Here is a 23,679-nt window from a genome sequence, read left to right as displayed (position 1 = left end):
AATCTATAGTAATTAAGAAATTAATAACTCAGAATGACACAGGATAGCATAAAATGCACAGGCTCGGCCATAATACTATTTGAATAATAAAAACTCAAATTTCCCATTTTGAAGTTCCAAAAATTCACAGAATTTTGTAACTCAAAATCACATCCACCATATACTAACACCGCAGCCCAAAGTCCAAACAAACAGATTCACTCTACAAAAGACAAGCACAACTCCAACTAGAAGGACCCTATGTACTACAGTTTAACGCATGGTTCTCAATACCTTGAATCCTATCCTAAAAACCACAGCCTGCCATGAATATTTCTGAAAATGACAGCATACCACAGTAAAATGGACACAGAGAACCACAAAAAGATGAACACCCCCCAGGCAGTCAGGTCCTCTATTCAAATGTGTCATCATCATCATCTGGAAGAGGCTGACTAGCTGCCGCAGTAAGCTCAGCTTCGTGCCTGCAAGAAAATGCAAGAGACCACAATTAGCCAAGGCAATAAAAACAAGAAGTAGACCATGTTATCTTTTTCTTTTCCACAAAAAAAGGGCAAAAAAAAAAAGGAACATAGAAATTTTGGCCTTCAAACTTAAAAGGAAGAATATAAATATGAAAAACTTTCTAACAGCTGGAAATCCTTAGGGAAACATAACAAAACTAGTACCATCATGAAGTATTTATTTCTAAGTAGTGAAATAACAACCAGAAAGAAAAGATCTTACTGTTGCTGTGCAGCCAAATCAATTTGTACTTCGGGAGGTGCAAGAGCAGGAGTTGCAACAAAGTGAAGATTAGGGTCCCTGCAATCACCAATGAAGTAATCAATCCATAAATATCATCCAAAGCACTTCATTGCAAACATTAAGAAGTGTTGATTTTCATGATCTTCTCACCCAGCAAGTTTGCGTGCCAGGTACAAGAAAGGTTTCTCGAAATTGTAGTTGCTCTTGGCAGATATTTCATAGTACTGGAGGTTCTTCTTCCTGTGAAAAGTAACCTGCTTTGCCTTGACTTGCCTGTTCTTGACATCAACCTTGTTCCCACAAAGAACAATGGGTATATTCTCACACACTCTGAGATGAAAGAAATTACAGGAATTTCACAATTAGAGATAACATAAAGGGTAAAGGCAAAATTCATCAGAAGCATTGCAACAAGAGAACTATTTTTGCTTCCCCCCTCCTCCATGTTAATGGTCTCAAATTATTAGAATCAGAGTTATAATTATTAGAATCAGAGTTATCATCTTTACCCATGAACAAAAAAGTGCTACAGTTATTAAAGATGATTTTTTTTTTAATTGCATTTCACTAAGAATCCATTATAAAGGGAAATTTCCAAAGCTTGGATCCAGCTTTCCGCAGCATGGAAATAGGCATTTGCCTTCACTCTTAACATACCGGCAGAGATCACGATGCCATGTAGGAACATTCTTGTATGTCAAACGGGCTGTAACATCGAACATAATGATGGCACATTGCCCATGGATACTGCACATTGCAATGAAAAACGAGTTACAAAACCACCAACAAAAACAGCAATAAAATAAGATAAACTGACAAATGACAAACCAAACAGATACATGTGAACACTCTACCAGTCTCAAGCACATGAAATAGGGAAGGAGAGGGGGATAAACTAAAACAATTAGGAATATTGGAATACTAGGGAATTGATTAAGCAAATAGTTCTAGCATGTATTATTCTAATAAAAGACTTTAACTACCTTCATTTTTTAAAGCAAATTAATTCATACCCAACCAATCAAATTACAATAGTTACCAAATGTTAAGAGTTAGTACAAAAATAAAATTGATGGCAATGCATCAGTAGCTTTTGCTCTTCTCAACCTTTATTTGTGACTAATGCCCACCAATGCAATGATAACTTTAAAAAAAATTTCCCCATGGCTAGCCTAGAGCAGCAATAACGTGTTTATTGCAATATCAAGTTAATTACTGTTTCTCAATCATCATTTCAGAAGAAAATATTAAAACCACATGAACAAGACTTGCGAAGAATAACCACGTTTCATTGCACTGTCAAAAATTATTGCAATGACAGATTACATTTGTAACAAATAAGCATATGTGTGCATATCTAGGTAACTTGATTTTCATCTTTGTTTTTCTTCCCCGTACTCCTAGAAAGATGATTGATTCAAATTAAAAGTACACTCTCAAAACTCGCATATCCCTAATATGTAAACTAAATAAAAATAGAAATCTAAATTAAACAAAGCACATGCATAAGAAAACAAATGTTTAGGTTCATAGCAACTTCAAAACTAGTTTATACAATACAACCTCATTCAAGGATGTTATTTAGCATTTGTTCATAATTACTATGTTGCTAAACTTATCCCTGGAAGAATATGACCATACGGACAGACAGGGGACAACCAGAAATACAACCAACTCACTTCATGTGAAAATCCTGCGTAAAAGAGGCAATCATTATTCACTTACTAGTAACCATCTCTGAGACCACCAAATTTCTCCTGCCCAGCGGTATCCCAGCAGTAGAAGCGAATCTGTCCACAGTTTGTATAGAAATCCAATGGATGAACTTCCACACCAATAGTTGCTATATATTGCAGACAATACATGGAAAAATTAGCACCAAATACAGCGAAATGATCAAATAAAACTCATCCTGCAGAACTTATAATTTTTTTAAAAGAAAGAAAAATAAAATAAATAAAAAAAACTCACGTTCATATTTCTTCTCAAACTCTCCTGTCAGATGCCTCTTCACAAATGTAGTCTTTCCTGCAGAAATCTCAAAACGTTTTAGCTCATTCCAAATATTTACGTCTCACTTCTGCGCACAAACAGTTTATAAATGCATGTGTTCAAAATGAAGATCATCAAAATGGGATAGTCTCGCATGCATCATTTATACCAAATCAATAGAATAGGAAAAAAAAAAAAACCTAGCATTTTTCACCTAGCCAATAAAATTTTCAATTAACATAAAAGTTTGAATTAACCATAAGAAGCTTTACACATATCACTAATAAGTTCACTGAAATATTAATTCAAAACGAATGTCAAGGGACTAATGGTACTTAAATACCTAGCTCAACACATCAATTAACAAGTCCAAAACGAAAATTACAGAATAAAAACCAAATTAAATTTAAAAAAAAGAAAAGGAGGGAAACGTGAGGAAATTACCAGTGCCTCCATCTCCAACAATCACGAGCTTGAAACTCGGATAATCGACAGTTTGTTGATTTGGCAAAGCCTAAAATAACAAAACGCCAACAAAATCAAGATTAACAAACGAGATACGAACCTTGGAAAAACCCTAACAAGCAGACTTGAAATGAGACGTTTAAAGGTACCATTGATGGAAATTTCGAGTAGGAAGACAGCTAAGAAGGAAGCGCGAGAGAGAAAGGGATGGGGGGAAGAGGTTTATATATGGGAGAGATAGCTTTAGGTTGCAGCGTGGCTTTATGTTGACGCAACTCTCTTTTACCATTAGATTTCGGTACTAATAATTGTTTGGGATATACTGTGCACCATTAGTTCACCGTCCGATCTCCTTCTCTTTCTAGCTTATGATCTACGCGCAGCCGGACCACTGAATTTCTTTACTCTTCTTTTCTTCTATATTCAATATAAATTAAATATATTTATAAATAATTAAATAATTAAATATGTAAATAATTAAATAATGAAATATTATTATCTTAATTAATAATAATGAGATTTTAACAAATAAACTTTAAATTTAAAAGTGCTAAAATTATCTTTAAAATTATAAGTTGTAAAATTCGACTTCAATTAAAGCTAAATGTTAGATTTCTACCGTGTAAATTTTTTTTTTAATTTTTTATTTTAATATCATTTTAAATATAAAGTTATTTATTAAAAATAAATTATAATTTTAAAAGTATAACTTTTAAATAAATAAAAATAATTAATTTTTAACAAAGCGAATTCAAGAATAATCATCATCCCTAGACTTATCGTATTTACAAGTTGTTGCATATTTAAGAATAGGAATTTATATTTACAAAATCGAATGAAATGATGGTTTTCCTTTTTACGGTTAATTTTTATTTTTATTTTGATTGAGATATTTGTTAATCTATGTTTTAATTATTTTTATTAGTTAAAAAAATATTTTTTATAATTATTATTAATCAATTAAATTAAATTAAAATATGCACCACAATATAAACTTAATTAAAATTTAATAAAATTAATTTATTTAATGATAGGAGTTGCATTTAATTTATTTCAATTATGTTTCAAAAATCACATATTTCAAGTCATTAAGATTCTATTTGACAATATTAATTATTTTAAAAATTATCAATTATTTTTTTAATTATTAAATATTAATTATTTATATAATAATTTAAAATATAAATATTTGATAAAAAATAATTATTAAATTAATCATCAAATGTTAAATATAAAGTTAATGATATCATTTTATTAATTATAGTTAAAAATAATCCTCGAAGGTAATTTTTTTAATATTTTTTTAATTTTTTAATTTTTATAAATATTATGTTAATTAAATAATATAAATAAAAAAATAAAATTTTAATTATAATTAAAATTCTAAACTTTACTTTAAAAATTATTAGGAAAATATACAAAATATTTGGTGTCCTGAATTTTTTTTTTTGAATTTATTCAATAATAATAGAAACCTCTTGTTCTTAACATTATTCAAAAAATATTTATAATATAATTTTAATATGTATAAATTAATTTAAAAATATGTCAGCTTTTGTAGTTATTTAGAATTGTGATTTTAATTTTTAAATATTATTTTAAATGTTATTTAAAAAATAATATTATTTAGTTATATTAAAATTATTATAATTGAAATATATAAAATTTGATTTAATTTTACAATTATATTAAAGAATTATTTACAATTAATTTTTAGTATTTTTAAATGACATTTTTATTGTTTATGAATTTTAAATCAATAATATTAAAAATTATATTTAAAAATATAAGAATTCAAGTCAAGAAAAGCAGCCTTTGTCAGTATAAAGCTGTTCAACTGGCCCACGGCGCCCTAATTTCTGCCGTGTACAACACAATTGCACAGAATTGCCATCCCTGACCTCAAGCACGAGACTTGCCCAACGCAACACCCAAGATCCTGTGTCTTCCGAGCCCCCTATGGCCCCATCGTTGGATCCCTCTATCCGGTAAGCTTCGCTACATTCCTACCTAAATATGTACGTGTTCTTTCTAAAAGATCGTTGTGGTATTGATTCATCTATGAATGTCATTAAGGGAGGCTGCTATTAAAAAGCAAAGCAATGGACCTCCATTCAAGTTCTTGGTTCCCCTCGTCTATGCTCCAATTCTTCCTCTCAGTAAGCTTTCTTTTATATGATTTCTGATTCCTTAGATGGGTTTTGAGCCATTCCGTATTTTAACGTTTGTGGGTGTTCAATTTCAGTCCGAATCTCGCTGCGTAGAAATCCAGTTTTAAGGGACCGTCTGTTCAGTGCTGTGCTGGCCGGTGCTTTTGCCCATGGCTTTTACTTGGTGTATCCTTTACCCAATTTGCTTGTTGGTTATAACGAAATTCGATTCTTTAATAATGCATTATGCTTCTGACTTCTCTGTCTTGATCTGTTGATTATCGACTATATTGTGAATGGGTGAGCGATCATGTTGTATCACTGTCGCGTGTTCCTTTTATTAATTTGCTCATTTTGTTATGTGACAAAATTGTAGATTCTTGTCCTGTTTCTGTGATGTGGACTTTTTTATGATTCGTGCTGCTTGATATTTGCTCTGCAAAAGTTCCCATTTTTTAACTGTATATTTGGTAAAATGATCATACATACTGGCCTGCATGAAAATTGATAGGAGTAGTTGGAAACTACAATGCCTTTACATACAACAACAGTGCCATTAAAAAAGAAAGGAAAAAAAATTTTGTTGTGCAAGTGTGCATTGCGAATGGAAGTGGATGGAAAAATAAGATGGGAGAGGACTTTTTTGGAGAATATTCGTTAAAGCATTTAGTGTGCTGTACAGTGGAGCTCTAAGTTGCTGAAACAAGTGATGTCCCTCTTTGGTTTTTTCCTGTACAGTGGAGCTCTAAGTTGCTGAAACAAGTGATGTCCCTCTTTGGTTTTTTCGTTCAACTAGGTCAATACGAATAATTCACGATGGTGAAGCTGATATTATGTGATCATTCTGGTAAATTTTCCATAGCATGCAGACATGCAATTGTGTAAATACATTACATGGATTCATCAAGGATGGAGATTATATTATAAACTACACAGATGATTAACCCAATTTCTGAGAATGACTAGTTATGTTGCCAACTAGCCATTAAGGTAGGGCCTTGGAAGAGAGAATTTTGGAAATGATCCTTTCCTTTGGCATGTTGTAAATTGGTTGCTTTTAAGACTTCAACCTGCGCCCAGGTTGTTGCAAGTCTAAACTTTACCAATTTGCATAGTAATGGCTCCATGTTGTTGAAAATGATATGCCATTCATTCTATGACTCAATATGTGACTTTATACTCTTTTATTATTTTGCTTATGCAACAATTTAATTGCATCAATTATGCATCAAAAAGTTAACTGGTGCCTTAGCCTAGTGGTAAGGGTGAGGCTGTGAGTTTGCTACTGGGGTTCAAATCTCACCAATGTGATCCCCTTCTCCAATTCTAAAATAAAATAAAATAAAATAAACAAAAGAAGTATGTATCAAAAGTTTCATCATAAATTCCTGTTGATAAAGATAGGCATCGAGGAGTCAGTACAATTTGTTCGGCTGAGCCTTAAAAGTTTGAAATGTCTTTAGCAATTCTACTTTACTGCTTGAGTGCCTGCATAGAGTACCCCCTGCATGAATGAGATGACAGTTGAGCATATGCTAAGAAGATGCCCTTTGATGTTTGAAATGCTGTGAAATTGTAAATTTTCCTTTGTCAGATGCAACTAAAAAATTTAGTTTTCTTTCTATTGTCTTTTAAGTATTATACTGTTTTTCCTTAATAAATATGTACAGAACAGATTTATATGACGTCGAGAGCAAGTGAATTTGCTTGTGGACTGAGCAGTCTGGTTTGCTGCTTCAACTTACATTTTTTGTTGGTTCATAAATTAAATAGCAGCTTGGTATTCTTGGAATACCATGGATTACCTTACAAAAATTTGAGTTTGTATTCTTGTCAGTTTTGATTATAGAATGTTAACTGCTTCTTTTGCCCATTTTTCAGGGCCAAGTTTTTATACTTGCATTTTACAACTGTATTGTTTGAGAGAAATAATTACCGGATGAGGAAGCTTCTCTTTTTAAGTGTAAGATGTCATGTTAGAGTATGGGGGAAAAAAATTTTTGGCTGTGTTTTTGACATCTGAAGCCAAGAACCTTGACATTAGAAGCTTCAGAAGATACTACCCATTAGGAAAATTGAGTTGAGTCTGTTATCAACGTTTTAGGTGTAATCTATGGACTTCATATGATGGTCAATATTATGTTTACTTGGTAGGGCTTATGATTTCTATTATGAGGGTTTTTTTTTTTTTTTTTTCTTCAAGCAGGGAGGGGATTGAGGAGGAGAAACTATATAGTAAAGTAATTATTCCATGTAGGATATTTTATAGGAAATGACAATCCAATAATGGGTGAACATGCAAACATATGTCGATCCTAATGAGTAAGCATATGTATGAGTAGGTCTCACAATTTTATAAATACATTACGGTTTTTTTTTATAAAAAAAAAGGGAAAATTTACATAAAAAGTACTATTTGATTTCATTCATTTTTCACTTTAAAGTTTGTGGTTCATTTTGTGACAAAATGATATCTAAGGTTCACATCGTTAGTAAATGACGAATTTTCATTTTCTCGTTGTTAAAAGATGCTTATGTGGAACAGAAAAGTGTTGACATGGAAAAGAAATCAACTGATGTGGAATTAAAAAAAAAGTGGAAATTTCACTTTAGGGTCTGAGGTTTATTTTGTAACAAAATGGTATCATGTGGTAACGCTCTATTAGTAAACACAACATTTTATTTTGACACTGTTAATTCTCGTTAATGTGGCATTAAAATTATATATTTTTTTTAATTATTTTTAATAATAATAAAATAATTCACACACCACTAAGATATTTCATGTAAAAAAGAGATTTTATTCATTTTAGGCATAGTAATTCTGTAAGATATACCGATATAGAGTTTTACATAAAAATCCTGACTTTTGAAATCACTATCAATAAATTTTTTAATATGGAATTTTTACATTCACTTCTATAATCATTATCAAATATGATCGATGTAGCATAAACTCCCGGATGAATTATTGAATTAGTATTATTGAAAATTCAAAAAGTAGCAATAGCTTTGTCGCCGGAGATGTTAGATTGAATTGGTATTCCTGGCTGGCTAGATATTTATTCCTCCCTTTTATGAGGTGATTAATACTTTTATTCACTTTGGGCACAACTTTTGTTAGCATTACCTTGAAGAGTTCGTGACTGAAGCTACCCCTTAAATTCTATAGCACTTCTAAATGTTGTGTCAAATTCTAGATTTGAGCATTATATAATACTAGAACTGAAAAATTGAGCTTTTTAAAAAAAATATACATAAATTTTTTTATGGTATTCCAAAAGTAAAGGATCTTAAATTATAGTTATTTCCAGGAGTTAAATAATTCATTTGGTTTGTTAATGATGCAAACCTTATAGTACTACTTTATCACAAAATGAACCACGGATTTTGAAGTAAAAATAAACAGAACTACAAAATAATTTTTTATAATTGTCACTTTTTTTTTTTATTTCACGTTAGCATCTTTTAAAGGATAAAAGATGGAAAATTTTCCTTTACTAACTGTGTGAATCTCAGGGTACCACTTTGTCATGAAGTGAAGCATAAACTCTGAAATAAAAATGAGTGGAATCACAAAGTTTTTTATTTTTGTAATTTTTCAAATATATATAGCCACATTTGTATGTGTTTAAATATCATTTATTTGTCATTCCATCCTATATTTCGACAAGAATTATCATGTGGTATTTAAGCCCATTTCTTGTTGAATGAGAAACTGCAAAAGATGGGAATGTTGGCTTGTCTCTCCAGTATATTTCATGAATATGCAAGTACAATATTTTCACCCCAAGAATTTGATGCATAAATGGTAGTGATTTAAGCTTTGTCAATGGAAAGGGGAATTTTGTAATTACAGTCAAATAGTGTAATATTTGGCACATTAGCTGATATAGAACAAAGAGGAGAGAGAAAATGTGTTTAAGAGAATATTTTTTTAATATTTTTTTAAAATTTTTGTTTCAAATGGGATCTATATTTATAATTATTTTTTTTTAATTAAATAATTAATGTCACATTTATATCAGCAACTTTGTTAGGTAAAAAGCCTTCCTTTATTAACGGTGCTGCATAACAATAATTATCTTTTTATCACAAAATGAAGCTCGACTGTGTATGCAATTCATGATTGTCTTGGCCTCTAATTTGGATTTTGAATTACATCAAAATTGGCCTGAAATGATCTAATTTGAATTAAATTAGAATTATTCGGTCTGATTTCAAGTCTAAATAAACAATAATTTGATCATTAAATTTGATGAAAATTAGATGATTTGGTTCCGGTTGAAACCGGCCCAGACGGCAGCCACCTCTAGTTCAGGACCACCATCAACTGAGAACATTACGCGCGTTTCTCAGACGCATCCAGCTTTCATTCTTGGGAAAAAATCAATTATTTTTTAAGGAAAAAATTGATGGGCTTCGAATATCACCCCATTGGCTTAGAATCCCAAGTTTTCGTACTTTTATGTCCGTATGCTTGGGGGAATATGCTCAATGCACTAGCAAGTTGTTGGTTCATTTTCTGATCAAAATTTTGCTGCAATCGGCACACAAGGACAAGTTAGTCACCACAGGGTGATATAGCCTAATAATTAATCTAACGAGATAGTCCTATCTCACTCCTGAGTATAATGAATAAATATTATTTTTTCTAAGAATTGTAAGCGGTAATTGATAGTGAATTGTTCAATGAACTCCTTTCCTTTGAAATTTGGTTAAATTAAAAAAATCAATTGATAATCTCAAACCTCAAACTTAAAAGAGTTATGATCATCATACTCAACGTGTCCTTATTTTTTTCATTAAAAAAAAAAAATTTAATCACCAACTCAGATCTCCAATACCCAAATTAACAATTTTTTTTTAATCTATTAGAAATTGGGCATAAATAAAAAATTTTGAAAATTTTTAGAGTTCTTCTAGAAGAGAATAATGATTAACATGCTACATCATTTATAATTGAGTCACTAATTAATAAATCCCAAAAGAAAATTGATGCAACGTAAGCATCATCGACGTTTCTTTCACGCATCACTCATCATTGCAAAATCAATTAAAACGATAATGAAATTTCATCAAATTTGTGTATTAATAGTTTACAGAGCTTTGGTCTGATGCAGTTCAGCTTAAATAATTACATGATCAAACATATCTTACAACTAACCAATCAACAACGCCATGCATCACTGAGCATCATCAAGAAAAATAGCAAGCCAGATTAAGTTTGCAAGCCAGATTAAGTTTTACTCACAAAACTATTTATAGAAAAAAGAAATTCAAATATAGGAAATACATCAAGATCCAGATATTAGCCATAGATGCCCCAGGACTACCGATCGGATCGGTTCTTGAAGTCTGAAGCGAGCCGAGACGCGATCGCTGAGTGATACATAGCATCGTGAAACGATGACATATCAGTAGTCAACATGCGAAGCTGTTTCGCTTTCTTCTCAGTAAAGCAACCAGGAGCAAACCGAGATCTCGCTGATTTTGGCTCGAGATCCGACTCCCATCTGCCTTCTTTTTTGTACTGCATATCTTCCGCTTTACTCTCAGAGCCAATGTAGTCGGGCTCAGACGACCACCCAAAGAGGGGGGTCCACCAGTTGGCTGATGAGGAGGACGAGCTTTTCCGACGGTTCGGGTCGGATCTCTGGGGACCAGATGCGGCCGACGCTCTGATTGCGACGGGACCCAAAGCAAGGAGATTAGTAGCCATTTCTAAGAGTACAAAGAGAGAGAGAGAGAGAGAGAGAGAGTTGTGTTTCAGAGATAAAAGACAGAAAAGTAAAGATTTGGGAGAGGGTTTGGGTACGAGTTTGCGTCAGTATTTGAAGGGAGAGAGAGGGGAAAAGAGAGAAGGTTACGGATAAGATAGCAGGTTGCTCAAACAGAGAATGTGGGGTACTTTATGCCTTTTTTATGACTTTTTTACCGGCTATTCCGGTTTTCTTGTTGCCACCTTTAGGTCTAGTCATCTGGATAGGTGGAGCTGACTTGGTGGAACCACGTTTGCCGATTGGCTCACGAAATTTGTAAGTTTCAAACTCTCATTATGATTATTATTATTATCACTATTATGGATTTAAATCCATAATAATTTGGGGATAATTTTAATTTTATTTAATCTTAATTTAATTGAAATTTAAATATATACTCGCACAATTATTAAGATGATTTTGATATTATTAAATTAAAATCTATTAAATAAAACTATTTTATTTTTTATATTATTTATTAATCACAATGTTAGATAATAATCTTGAATTTCTTGTTTAAAATACAATTTGGGCTAATATATATATTTCGACCGCCCCAAAAAAAGCAATTTTTTTATTGTTTAGTTCCTTATTTAGGATGATTTGCTAATTTTAGACCCTTCTCTTAGCTGTAAATTTAGGGTGTGTTTGGTATCATTGTACGTTTTTTGTTTTTCATTTCTAGAAAATCAAAAACTATTTTCTGTTTTTGTTTCTTTCCTTTCTTAGAAATGTTTTTTTTTTTTTTCTATAAAACATCATCAATCTTTCTTACAGTTGTCATAGAAAATGAAATCCAAAATGGCCATAGCAAATTATTTTCAAACTTTAAAATTAAATTTTGCATATCACTCAAAATTCAAAATGTGACATTTAACCTAATATTATTCAGCGATGAGATAATGTCACGACCCAACCTATGGGTCGGACCGGCACTAGGACCTGGGTCGGCATAAAGCCCTCGAGGCTCGTAGTAAGTCTTACTGTTCTCAAATCCATGATCAGGCCTACAATTTAGGCCCAATATGCAGATAAAATAATTTAAATTAAACTATTATCATTTTATTTCAGGCCAACTTTAGCCCAACAATTATCCGACACTAAAATTAGGGGAGCTCAGCTCAATCCTATTACATCATTTACAAACTATTCAAGACTCATGAAAAAAATTTTTTTTTCATTTATTAATATAAAAACTTAAATTTCTGTAATCCCTAATAGAATTAATGCTACTATTAGTACATGCGAAGTCCTAATTATAAATTTAGAGAATAATAATACAATTAAGTAATCTTTTCATAACCTGCAATGAAAGGGACAGGTTATTCTGAAAAAGGTCTCCTCCTGTAGCCTGGAAAAATATGGTGAACAGGAGTGAGCGTTCGACTCAGAGAGTAAAATATTAATTTTAACTATAATCTCTATAACTATCTAAAGCTAATGCACCATGTAGAGTGAAATACAACATCGGCAATATTTTCACATCATAACAGCAAAAAGGTAATTTGGAACACTCAAACACCCAGTAATGTCAAATCATAAATATATGGGAGCTGATTCTCTATACAACTTTCTTTAATCCAACCTGTGCCAGCGAAGAACTCAAGCCGGACTTTCGCTTAATAAACCAAATCGGGGTCCCAGTGAATAACTCAAGCCATTTCTACCCCGAAGGACTGGGTCCTAGTGAAGATCTCAAGCCGTGTCTACCCGTCCTATCCATAGCTAACACTATACCACACACACGCCAACACACGCACACTGCTCCAAATTACCACAACAACATCCATGGCACTTTAAAAATTATGAATGCAACATAAAATGTGCCTAGTATTTACCTACACAAATACATATTTATAAGTGATGCATGGGCATGCTTAAACATATAATAATATCGAAATTACAATTAAAATTAATATTTTACTCACAGTACACCGATGACTATTGTGGCTGCTGGATGCAGAAAAATAGCTGATCTCGATCACCTAATAATTAAATTATAAATTTATTAGTACTAAGTTAAGATAAAACTCTAAAGATGCAACATACAGCCTAATTCATGCCAGAAATCCGGCAGAGTTTTCCCTATACCTGGGACCTACCCAACCTACAAAAAGGCTCAAATAACACTTCTAAATTCAACTCATATCTCATCATCATTATATGGCCCCTCCTGGGCCCTCCAAACCAAGCAATACTCAAAACCTTAAAAATTACGTTTTAGTCCTTATAATTGACATTTTGTAAAAATTCACTCAAACAAGCTCTAAAAATTCTAAAATTTTGCCTTGCGGTCCTTAATAATATTATAAGGCTATTGCAAAATGAATTGTAATTTTCTAATCACCCATGAATATTTTATTCAAGAATATTACTCAATTTCATAAGTTTCCAACAACTAACATATTCTTAATTCAACCCAATTCAAAATTCACATATTTAAACCTCCATCCTCAAGCTTCAACCAATCATATAGAATTTAAATATCATAATTTCAAATAATCTTATATGCCCATATACTAAAAATCTAACTAAAATCCATCTATATTTTCTTTCAAAAATATTCTACAATCACTCAAAAACTCAACAAACACCATAGAATATCTCCAAATAATTTTACTTTCATCATATATTTTTCTTAGAATTTTTCTTCAATTTTTCCTGTTTAAGAAACACTGCATTTATGCTCCACAGACAGAGAAATAATAAAAATAATCTTAACCGAAGCTTGCCTGAGTCTCAAAAATTCCAAAAATTTATGAGGAAGCCTCTGGAAGTTGAATCATCTCCACAGCTCACTAGAGCCATTGCCAGAAACACAGCGCACGGTGGCCGGCCCCCGGTCACCGGTGAAATCTGCAGGATTCGATCATACCATCATGTTCCTCTCCTCTTCCTCAGTCCATAGGTGGTCTCGGATCGTCGATCCAACAGTCGGATCGTCCTAGATCTGACCCAAAAGCTTGAAAAACCTGAAACTTCTCTCCTCCATATCTCACTCATCCAACCTCCATTTGCTGCAAAATTAGTATCAAAAGAAAGCTCTCAAAACAACCTTTTCCAACGACACCTGAATCGCCTCGATCGGACGTCGGACGAAGCCGGAATCAGCCCGGAAAGCCGCTGCCTACTGTGCACGCGTTTTCTCTTCCTTCTCCCTCTCTTGCCACCGTTTCTGGTGGTTCTGGCCGTCGCTGGAGGGTCGTCGGAGTTGTGCCATGTTGGTGGGTGTCGCCGGCAGTGGTGGTTCGCCAGAAAAAGAAGGGAAGAGGTAGAGAGAGGTGAGAGAAAGTGAGTGAGGGAGGTGAAATTGGGGGGGGGGGGGCTATGCTGCGAAAATTTCTTTTTTTTTTTTTTTTTTTGTTACATTCTTCCCCCCTTAAGAAAAATTCGTCCTCGAATTTTCGAATGAACAAGAGATAAGGAAAATAAGATTATTAGAACAAGTGCAATCATTACTTCTCCAGCTATTCAGAAATTGGTAAAACATTTATTCTTCAAACTCCTCATATATTATATATGACATTCTACTGCTTTCTGATTCTATTATAGTGTCCTATTTGTCATCATCTCTTTCTAGAGGGCTCTTATCTTGTAACTATTCATTGACCATTTTTTTGACATTTTAAGTATTCGCTATACCTCACTGTTCTTGACTTGATGTCTCATAACTTCAATCAACTTTGGCGCTTACCTCACTTTTATTACGCCCTAAAGTGTCTCTTGGTGACTTCAGTCCTCATTCCTTTGTTTCAATAATCTCTGTTTCCCCAAAACATGACTTATGTTCCTTACCCTATAGTATCCTATGAATAGCTTTCCTGTAGCACCTAATCTAAGCATCTTGTTCGAGATCTTCACTCTTCTTATGACCTCAGTGGTCAATAACCATAAATCTTCTCACTCCCATGATACTTCAAATTTTTAATGTCTTTTGTGTCATTACTAAGGTACTTAGACCAACTCTTGTCCATCTTATGTAACTAGTTATGTAGAGTTCCATCCAAGGGTCAAGTTTAATATTTATCAACATTAGAAAGTGAATTGGGTCTCTTCTCTTATATGACAAAAGTGTTTATATTTCCTGACAACTCAGTCCATACGACTTTATCATTTCCCACTCCTCCTCTGGAATGGGAATATCCTGTCTTCTTCATAAAGCTTCTTATTATGTGGCCTACTTCTGATACATTTGCACTTAGATCAAGGCTCCACTGTTCCTTTAATCTATCATCTCATAATAACTTGTTTTAAACATCTCTTAGTGTGTTTCTAGCATACCTATTCCTTCTTATCCTCGTCATTATAACTAGCTTTACCGAGCTTTCTTTCTATCTTTTGGATCATATCCACTTCCTTTTCCTGTTCTGCTATTGTTGATATCTTTCCAACCTACTGTACTTATTCTTTAAACTTTGTTTTCTCTCATTCTTATACTTTTTCCTTCAAGGATGTCCATCCCATCATCAACTTTAAATTTTTTTTTTTTTAGTCCTATCTTGATTACTAGTTCCATTACTTCGAGAATTTTAATCTTACGATTGACTCCTACCAGCACATTCTTCACATTACGTGACACTTGTAATTAATCATAGAAAATTCTTTTTGTATCCCCTTTTCCCAACTTAACTATCAGAACATTATCATTCCCTACCGGCCTTAATAGGAAATTGCTCATCCTGGATGGATAGGAGCCCCAGAAACTATAAGTTCCATCTGAACTAACACGGCTGTGGGAAATGTGTGCCATGCCTTAATTATAAATAAAATACTTCATGTGTTCATTCTCCTTAATATAATCACATATACTACCTTCTCACTATCTCAAAAGTCTAACCTAAAGCCTATGTGTCATTATCTATCATTCTTTTCCTCTCATCATACCTATTTGATCCCTTAGATTGATTTTTATTCAACTTACTGCTTACTAACTTCTTTTTCTCTGCCTAATTAGATAGTCCACAATACCATCGCACACCTTCTAGCTTTTGCTCATTATTATTGTATTCCTCTGCTAATCTTCTTGATACAGTTAACAAGTTAAAAGAATAATTCCCCATTGTTATCCACTTCACTTTAGGAATAGGGAATAGATAGAGTATGATCCAATCATGCAACTCCAAGCACTATATTTTAGCCCCTAGCACTACCTCAACTACATTATGCTATGAGTATAACATTACTAGATTCCATACCTCCATCACTATTCTCACTAATGTGGTCCCATTTTGAGTTCTCCATCCTTGTCATTCACCTTACCAATAATAACACTTAGCCTACCCTATATCTTAACTTTGTTCCTTTTATTATGCGCTCTTCAGGTTGTCCTTTCATTTATTTCCTTTGTCTTACCCAAAATAGGACTTGACTATTCTATCCCTGGTTCCATTCTTCTTCCTAACATGATAGCTGTACTTGCTAACTATATCTTTCAGAGTCTCTATCGCGTTATCATATGTCTGTGCTACTCAGATTTGGTCCTTTGACCACTCTAGCTAGTACTTCCACTGGCATTTAGATTATATTGCATCTGCAATCAATTGTCCAAACTTTCATTCTGCACCTTCTTTATCCATTGGCCTTCTATGATTTATCTTTGCTAATTTATTACTCTTAACACTATTATAATTAGATTATGCTATTGTTTTGAACAATATGAAGTTAGAAAAGAACTCAGGAAATTGCAGTCATACCTTTATCGTATGATTTCTATTCTTATCCTTTAGCTTACATAATACCCTTACTACCTCGAGAACTGATTCTGTAGTAATTTTATTATTATTATTATTATTATTATTATTATTATTATTATTATTATTATTATTATTATTATTATTATTATTATTATTATTATTATTATTATTATTATTATTATTATCCATGTTTACTAAATTAGCCAAAACTTAAGATTCCGAGCACCCAAACCCGTCATCCAATTCAAAGGACTTACATCCATCATAATATGATTATATATGATTCCTATAATGGAACTTGTATCAATCTCCAGAATACCCGAGCCAACTACTCTCTATCATACTCTACAGTCCCATCTAGGGCACTATTTTATTGGTCACCATTATTAGTAATAAACCCCTATCCCTCTTGAAAGAATAAGACCACTTTACATCATAATTGACTGCAAAAAAGGTACTACATCTTCCACCTTGCCACCACCATGTCAGGCTATCTACTCTCTTATCATACTACAAATCCCTTAAAGCATCGTTTCACAAGCTATGAACATCATCCATAGCATCCTATCTCCCTTAGGAGAGAAAAATCATACCTTGCGCCTTGCTGCTACACAAGGAAGATACTATTTTTCATCAAACTTTAGGCAAAAGGCCCATTACAATGCCAAAACTCTCGAAGACCCCATATCAAAGACCAAATGGCCTCACCCTATAGGTGTTACCTTTAATTTATGACTACACTGAAACCGCTAGTCTTTCAGCAATTCCTAATGTAACTGTAGCTCATGTTAGGGTAACTGAGTCATTGACTCTAGTTATCACCCAACTGTGACCTTTCAATATTCTAACTCTAGACCCCTAACCAGGAGTTTCCAACTCCTCTGCAGATATAGAACTCTGTTCTGGCATAACTGTACCAAAGCAGAGGTCATCCGCAAACACCCTCATTATGGAGTACCACAGGGATGCACGCATCTCTACACAATAATCCCATGTCGGTACTGTAATCTGCAGCTTACAGAGCAGACATTGAGAACATTGTATAGTTATTACGATACGTCCTGACAGACTAGGTCTCTTAATTTCTTATCTCTCTTGAATCTTTTATTATCATAAACTTATTCTGACTGGGTCATCCACTGATGACTGCCAGCAGTGGTATCCTCATCCTTATCTAGGGCAACTGTACTTTCAAGACTCACCTTTATGTACTCGTGCCTTGCACGAAATGGGCACACTATTTAAACCCATATAGACAGAAACACAGCATTTCTTGGAGTACGTATCCTCATGACAGACCTCAATATGTCTGCTAACTCTATTTCACATTTCTATATACTCCACGAAAATCAAGACACTAACTGAGGCACTTTTATATTTCTCGAGGTATAACTCAGAATCTAGAAATAAAGAATTACAGAAAAAGACAAAACAGAATCCTATACTCCGCATGTAACATCCTAACAAGACTCCTTTTACACTCCCAAGTATAATAATTCCCATGAATCTATAGCCTAAGCTCTGATACCAACTTTGTCACGACCCAACCTATAGGCCGGACCGGCACTAGGACCTGGGCCGGTATAAAGCCCTCGAGGCCCGTAGTAAGCCTTACTGTTCTCAAATTCATGACCAGGCCCACAATTTAGGCCCAATATGCATATAAAATAATTTAAATTAAACTGTTATAATTTTATTTCGGGCCAACTTTAGCCCAGCAATTATCCGAAACTAAAATTAGGGGAGGCCAACTCAATCCTGTTACATCATTTACAAACTATTCAAAACTCATGAAATTTTTTTTTTTCATTTATTAATACAAAAACTTAAATTCCTGTAATCCATAATAGAATTAATGCTACTACTAGTACATGTGGAGTCCTAATTATAAATTTAGAGAATAATAATACAATTAAGTAATCTTTTCATAACCTGCGAGGAAAGGGACAGGTTATTCTGAAAAAGGTCTCCTCCTGTAGCCTGGAAAAATATGGTGAATAGGAGTGAACGTTCGACTCAGAGAGTAAAATATCAATTTTAACTATAATCTCTATAACTATTTAAAGCTAATGCACCCTGTAGAGTGAAATGCAACATCGGCAATATTTTCACATCATAACAGCAAAAAGGTAATTTGGAGCACTCTCACACCCAGTAATGTCAAATCATAAATATATGGGAGTTGATCCCCTATACAGCTCTCTTTAATCCAACCTGTGCCAGCGAAGAACTCAAGCCGGATTTTCGCTCAATAAACCAAATCAGGGTCCCAGCGAAGAACTCAAGCCGTTTCTACCCCGAAGGACCGGGTCTCAGCGAAGATCTCAAGCCGTGTCTACCCGTCCTGTCCATAGCCAACACTATACCACACGCACGCACACTGCTCTAAATTATCACAACAACATCTATGGCACTTCAACAATTATGAATGTAACATAAACGTACCTAGTATTTAACTACATAAATACATATTTATAAGTGATGCTTGGGCATGCTTGAACATATAATAATATCGAAATTACAATTAAAATTAATATTTTACTCACAGTACACCGATGACTATTGTGGCTGCTGGATGCAGAAAAATAGCTGATCTCGATCACCTAATAATTAAATTATAAATTTATTAGTACTAAGTTAAGATAAAACTCTAAAGAGGTAACAGACAACCTAATTCATGCCGAAAATCCGGCAGAGTTTTCCCTATACCTGGGACCTACCCAACCTGTAAAAAGGCTCAAATAACACTTCTAAATTCAACTCATATCTCATCATCATTATATGGCCCCTCCTAGGCCCTCCAAACCAAGCAATACTCAAAACCTTAAAAATTACATTTTAGTCCCTATAATTAACATTTTGTAAAAATCCACTCAAACAAGCTCTAAAAATTCTAAAATTTTGCCCTGCGATCCTTAATAATATTATAAGGCTATTGCAAAATGAATTGTAATTTTCTAATCACCCATGAATATTTTATTCAAGAATATTACTCAATTTCATAAGTTTATAACATCCGATCATACCATCATGTTCCTCTCCTCTTCCTCAGTCCATAGGTGGTCTCGGATTGTCGATCCAATGGTCGTATCGTCCTAGATCTGACCCAAAAGCTTGAAAAATCCAAAATTTCTCTCCTTCATATCTCACTCATCCGACCTCCATTTGCTGCAAAATTGGTATCAAAAGAAAACTCTCAGAACAAGCTTTCCAACGCCACCTGAATCACCTCGATTGGACGTCGGACGAAGCCGGAATCGGCCCGAAAAGACGCTGCCCACTGTGCGCACATTTTCTCTCTCTTCTCCCTCTCTTGCCGCCGTTTCTGGTGGTTCTGGCCGCCGCTGGAGGGTCGCCGGAGTTGTGCCGTGTTGGTGGGTGTCGCCGGCAGTGGTGGTTCACCGGAAAAAGAAGGGAAGAGGTAGGGAGAGGTGAGAGAAAGTGAGTGAGGGAGGTGAAATGGGGGGGGGGGGTTATGCTGCGAAAATTTCTAGTTTTTTTTTTTTTTCTTTGGTTGTTACAGATAATGTCTTGATGGTGGAGATAGGATTGAAAAATCATATACAATAAAGAAAAAATTGAACTAATTTCTTTCGCATAGCAGTCCAGAAAAAAAGGAATGAGTGAATAGATGTTATAAATTTTCTGGCCATCTTTGGGTAGAGAATAAAAACTTCCAAAATATAAAGCAAAAAAATTAGAGGAAAAAAAGGTAAAGATAGAAAGAGATGTTAATCATCTATAGCAAGGTGAATACACTGACAAAGAACAATGACTTTTCGATGGTGGAACTCAGTGTGCAACCATGATAAGAGCTCTCTAGAGGATAAGAAACGATAAAAGTTTCAGATGTAAGAAGTATGATTTTAATGGATAATGATAAGAAAGAATTAAAAAAAAAAAGGGTAAAGACCATCTTACATGGTTTTCCAAAAAACTGTTTCTTGCTTGTAAAACGTTTTAAGAAAAGAAGTTAAAAGATGAAATGGAAACAAGCAACTGAACAAGTTTTTGGATTTAATTTTGAAAAAATATATATATAAAATAAGAAACCGCAACCATAATGAACATACCCTTAGTTTTTTTATTTTTTTTTTATTTTTTTTTAGATCTTAATCATATTGATTATAATAGAAACTAATTAAAGTTTAACGAAAATCAAACCTCTTGATCCCAAATTTTTTATCACTAGATCAAAGCCTCATCGGCAATAACTAATTTAGTTGACCTTTTAAACTAGGACAATGACATTTTAACGAGATACTTAATTATTTATCACTTGGTTGGCAATGATTCATTTAATATTTAAATAGCTTACCAATAAAAACTACAATTATGCTTTGAATATTATTACAAAATATTTAGACAGTAATTATTTCAATTCCCAAAAAACAAAAAGAATAATAAAAACTAATTCTTTCTATCAACATATAATAAGCTAAATACATTATTTAGATCCATAAAAAAAGACATTTAACTTTATTTTGTGATTAAATTATGGTCGTGTTGCTGTTCTAGTTTTCAATGACTCATCAGAATGTCAAATCCGCTTGTAAACAGAAAAAATTGAGAATAGTAATTTTTTTTATTAACCACTCTAACAATCAAATTAGAAATTTAGTAATGAAAATAAAAAAATTAAATAATATAAAATTTAGTAAAAAATTTGATAGGGTAAACAAACATGATTAACACTAACTATAGGAATCTCGAATACTTAATTATTATTCTGAGATTTTCTCTTATAACTCTGCTTTGATAGTTGATGAAATCATTTGCATGTTTCAAATTATAGATGTAGGCACCAAATCAAGCATTTGAATATTTCAAAATAGTTATATCATAAATAAAATTAAATAATAATAAATCAACAATAACAAAATTTGAATTTAGCACCTCAAACCCAATTCAATTAATTCCAAGTCCGGGTTTGATATTCAGTCCCATGAAAATTTTTGGTGCATATACGACATTGCGTGGTTTTTAAGTCTTTTTGGATTACGTTCTTAAAGGGAGCCCCTAGAGAAATTTAGATCTTCAGTGTAACATCCCTAATTTTTAAATAATAATAATAATAATAATAATAATAATAATTATTATTATTATTATTATATATATAATAATATATATATATTATTCTAACTCTGATATTGTGGACTTCGCGTATGTACTTTTATTTCATGAAAATTCGATCGTTGCTCGGACCGAGCAGATAAGCTGTTGGAACCATTTCAGAACCAGGTCAAGATTATAGGCTACCCCACCGTTTTCAGACGTTCTGGACGCGTTCCAGTTGTCAGATTTGGCATAGGTAAACTCGAACTTTACATTACTCAATTTTTGCCTTGTACTGAGTTAGAATAAAATTTATAAAATATTCGTAGATAATAAGAAAATTACGATTTCTATTGCAATAGCCTTATAATATTGTTAAGAACCATGGGACAGGTTTATAGAATTTTTAAAATTAGTTTGGATAGTTTTTGAAAAATATTAGTTTTGAAGTCTTATAATTGAGTTGTCTGATGTTGTGATTATTGCTTGGTTTGGAGGGTCTAGGAGGGGCCATATAATGATGATGAGATATGGGTTGAGTTTAGAAGTGTTATTTGAACCATTTTGCAGGTTAGATAGGTCATAGGTATAGGGAAGACTCTACACAATTTTCAGCAATTTAGGGTGTCTTTGGTCTTTTCTAAACTTGTTTTGAGTCAAATTTATTAAATAATTGCAGGGACAGCCTTCCTTCTTCGCCTAACCGTCGCAGTGACCTCGGTTCAAGTTTGTGAGTAAAATATTAATTTTAATTGTAATTTTGATATTATTATATGTTCAAGCATGCCCATGCATCACTTATAAATATGTATATATGTAGTTAAACACTAGGCACGTTTTATATTGCATCCATAATTGTTGAAGTGTCATGAATGTTGTTTGTGGTAATTTGGAGCAGTGTGTGTGCGTGGCGTGCGTGTGGTATGGTATTGGATATGGACAGGATGGGTAGACACGGCTTGAGAGACATTCGCTGGAACCCGATCCTTCGGGGTAGACACAGCTTGAGAGACACTCGCTGGGACCCCGCATTTGGTTTATTAAGCGAAAGTCCGGCTTGGGAGACACTCGCTAGCAGAGGTTGGATTAAGAGGGCTGTATAGGGGATCAGCTCCTATATATGTATTGCTTGACAATGTTGGGTGTGTAAGTGCTCCAAATTGCCTTTTTGCTGTTATGATATGAAAATTATGATGATATTGTATTTCACTCCACAAGGTGCATTAGCTTTAGATAGTTATAGAGATTATGATTAAAATTGGTATTTTACTCTCTGAGTTGAATGCTCACTCCTGTTCATCTATTTTTCCAGGCTACAGATGGATTATTTGTTATGGCTAACCTGCTCTTCTTCTTCACAGGTCCATTAATAGTATTTAATGTATTTTGTACAATTGAGTTAAATTTTAGACTCTGCATGTGTCAGAAGCACTTATTTTTATTTTGGGCATGCATTGTAAAATTATTAACTGTATGCATGATGGGATTGGATGAGGGAGCTGAGCTCCTATTTGAGTTATGACATTTTGATTATATGGAGGGTGAGCTGAGCTCCCCAATTTATTATATATTGTGTTTACAGGTCGGGTGAGTAAAAAACTCCCTGTTGAATGGTCCATTTTATTGTCAGACTCTGTCTGATTGAATTCTTGAAATTGGGCCCAAATGGGCCTTAGAGTTGGGTTGAGGAATAGTTAAGCTTACTACTGGCCTTGGGGGCTTTACGCTGGCCTAGGTCCTAGTGCCGGTCCGGCCCATAGGTTGGGTCATGACAAAAGTGGTATCAGAGCTTAGGCTTTAGATTCATGGGAAAGT

The 23,679-nt window shown here is 33.4% G+C and overlaps 3 protein-coding genes and 1 long non-coding RNA gene across 4 annotated transcripts; 1 reads left to right on the top strand and 3 right to left on the bottom strand.

The window, feature by feature from the left end:
- Positions 1 to 78: 78 nt before the first annotated feature.
- LOC110636051 (GTP-binding nuclear protein Ran-3) lies at positions 79 to 3,516 on the bottom strand. The gene is made up of 8 exons (XM_021785574.2): positions 3,354 to 3,516; positions 3,184 to 3,253; positions 2,719 to 2,775; positions 2,473 to 2,590; positions 1,405 to 1,494; positions 898 to 1,077; positions 727 to 804; positions 79 to 464 (listed from the first exon to the last, which is right to left on the bottom strand). Exons 1-8 carry the CDS (start codon positions 3,354 to 3,356, stop codon positions 395 to 397), a joined length of 666 nt encoding a protein of 221 aa, XP_021641266.1. The 5' UTR covers positions 3,357 to 3,516; the 3' UTR covers positions 79 to 394.
- A 1,513-nt stretch (positions 3,517 to 5,029) lies between these two features.
- Positions 5,030 to 7,526, top strand: LOC110636039 (uncharacterized). Its single transcript, XM_058139180.1, has 4 exons — positions 5,030 to 5,192; positions 5,281 to 5,363; positions 5,450 to 5,540; positions 7,025 to 7,526. The coding sequence occupies exons 1-4, from the start codon at positions 5,164 to 5,166 to the stop codon at positions 7,053 to 7,055; spliced, it is 234 nt and encodes a 77-aa protein (XP_057995163.1). The 5' UTR covers positions 5,030 to 5,163; the 3' UTR covers positions 7,056 to 7,526.
- Positions 7,527 to 10,410: 2,884 nt separating this feature from the next.
- LOC110636040 (uncharacterized) lies at positions 10,411 to 11,207 on the bottom strand. Its single transcript, XM_021785561.2, has one exon. The coding sequence runs from the start codon at positions 11,074 to 11,076 to the stop codon at positions 10,687 to 10,689; it is 390 nt and encodes a 129-aa protein (XP_021641253.2). The 5' UTR covers positions 11,077 to 11,207; the 3' UTR covers positions 10,411 to 10,686.
- Positions 11,208 to 18,539: 7,332 nt separating this feature from the next.
- Positions 18,540 to 20,250, bottom strand: LOC131175512 (uncharacterized). Its single transcript, XR_009145695.1, has 3 exons — positions 19,836 to 20,250; positions 19,356 to 19,412; positions 18,540 to 18,789 (listed from the first exon to the last, which is right to left on the bottom strand). It is a non-coding gene; the product is annotated as an uncharacterized LOC131175512 (long non-coding RNA).
- Between the last annotated feature and the right edge of the window lie 3,429 nt (positions 20,251 to 23,679).

Source organism: Hevea brasiliensis, chromosome 17, assembly GCF_030052815.1.
Source record: "Hevea brasiliensis isolate MT/VB/25A 57/8 chromosome 17, ASM3005281v1, whole genome shotgun sequence".
Classification (NCBI taxonomy): Eukaryota; Viridiplantae; Streptophyta; class Magnoliopsida; order Malpighiales; family Euphorbiaceae; genus Hevea; species Hevea brasiliensis.
This window is presented reverse-complemented; position numbering and strand designations above follow the sequence as displayed.

What these genes read in the sequence shown, in the direction of transcription:
- LOC110636051 (XM_021785574.2), bottom strand. An exon ending in TGTTGGAGATGGAGGCACTG is followed by an intron (nt 2,776 to 3,183) that starts GTAATTTCCTCA and finishes AGATTTCTGCAG; the next exon opens with GAAAGACTACATTTGTGAAG. An exon ending in GGTCTCAGAGATGGTTACTA is followed by an intron (nt 1,495 to 2,472) that starts GTAAGTGAATAA and finishes TGCAATGTGCAG; the next exon opens with TATCCATGGGCAATGTGCCA.
- LOC110636039 (XM_058139180.1), top strand. Translation starts at nt 5,164, where the DNA reads ATGGCCCCATCGTTGGATCCCTCTATCCG. An exon ending in TGCTCCAATTCTTCCTCTCA is followed by an intron (nt 5,364 to 5,449) that starts GTAAGCTTTCTT and finishes GTTCAATTTCAG; the next exon opens with TCCGAATCTCGCTGCGTAGA. An exon ending in GCCCATGGCTTTTACTTGGT is followed by an intron (nt 5,541 to 7,024) that starts GTATCCTTTACC and finishes AAATATGTACAG; the next exon opens with AACAGATTTATATGACGTCG.
- LOC110636040 (XM_021785561.2), bottom strand. Translation starts at nt 11,076, where the DNA reads ATGGCTACTAATCTCCTTGCTTTGGGTCCCGTCGCAATCAGAGCGTCG.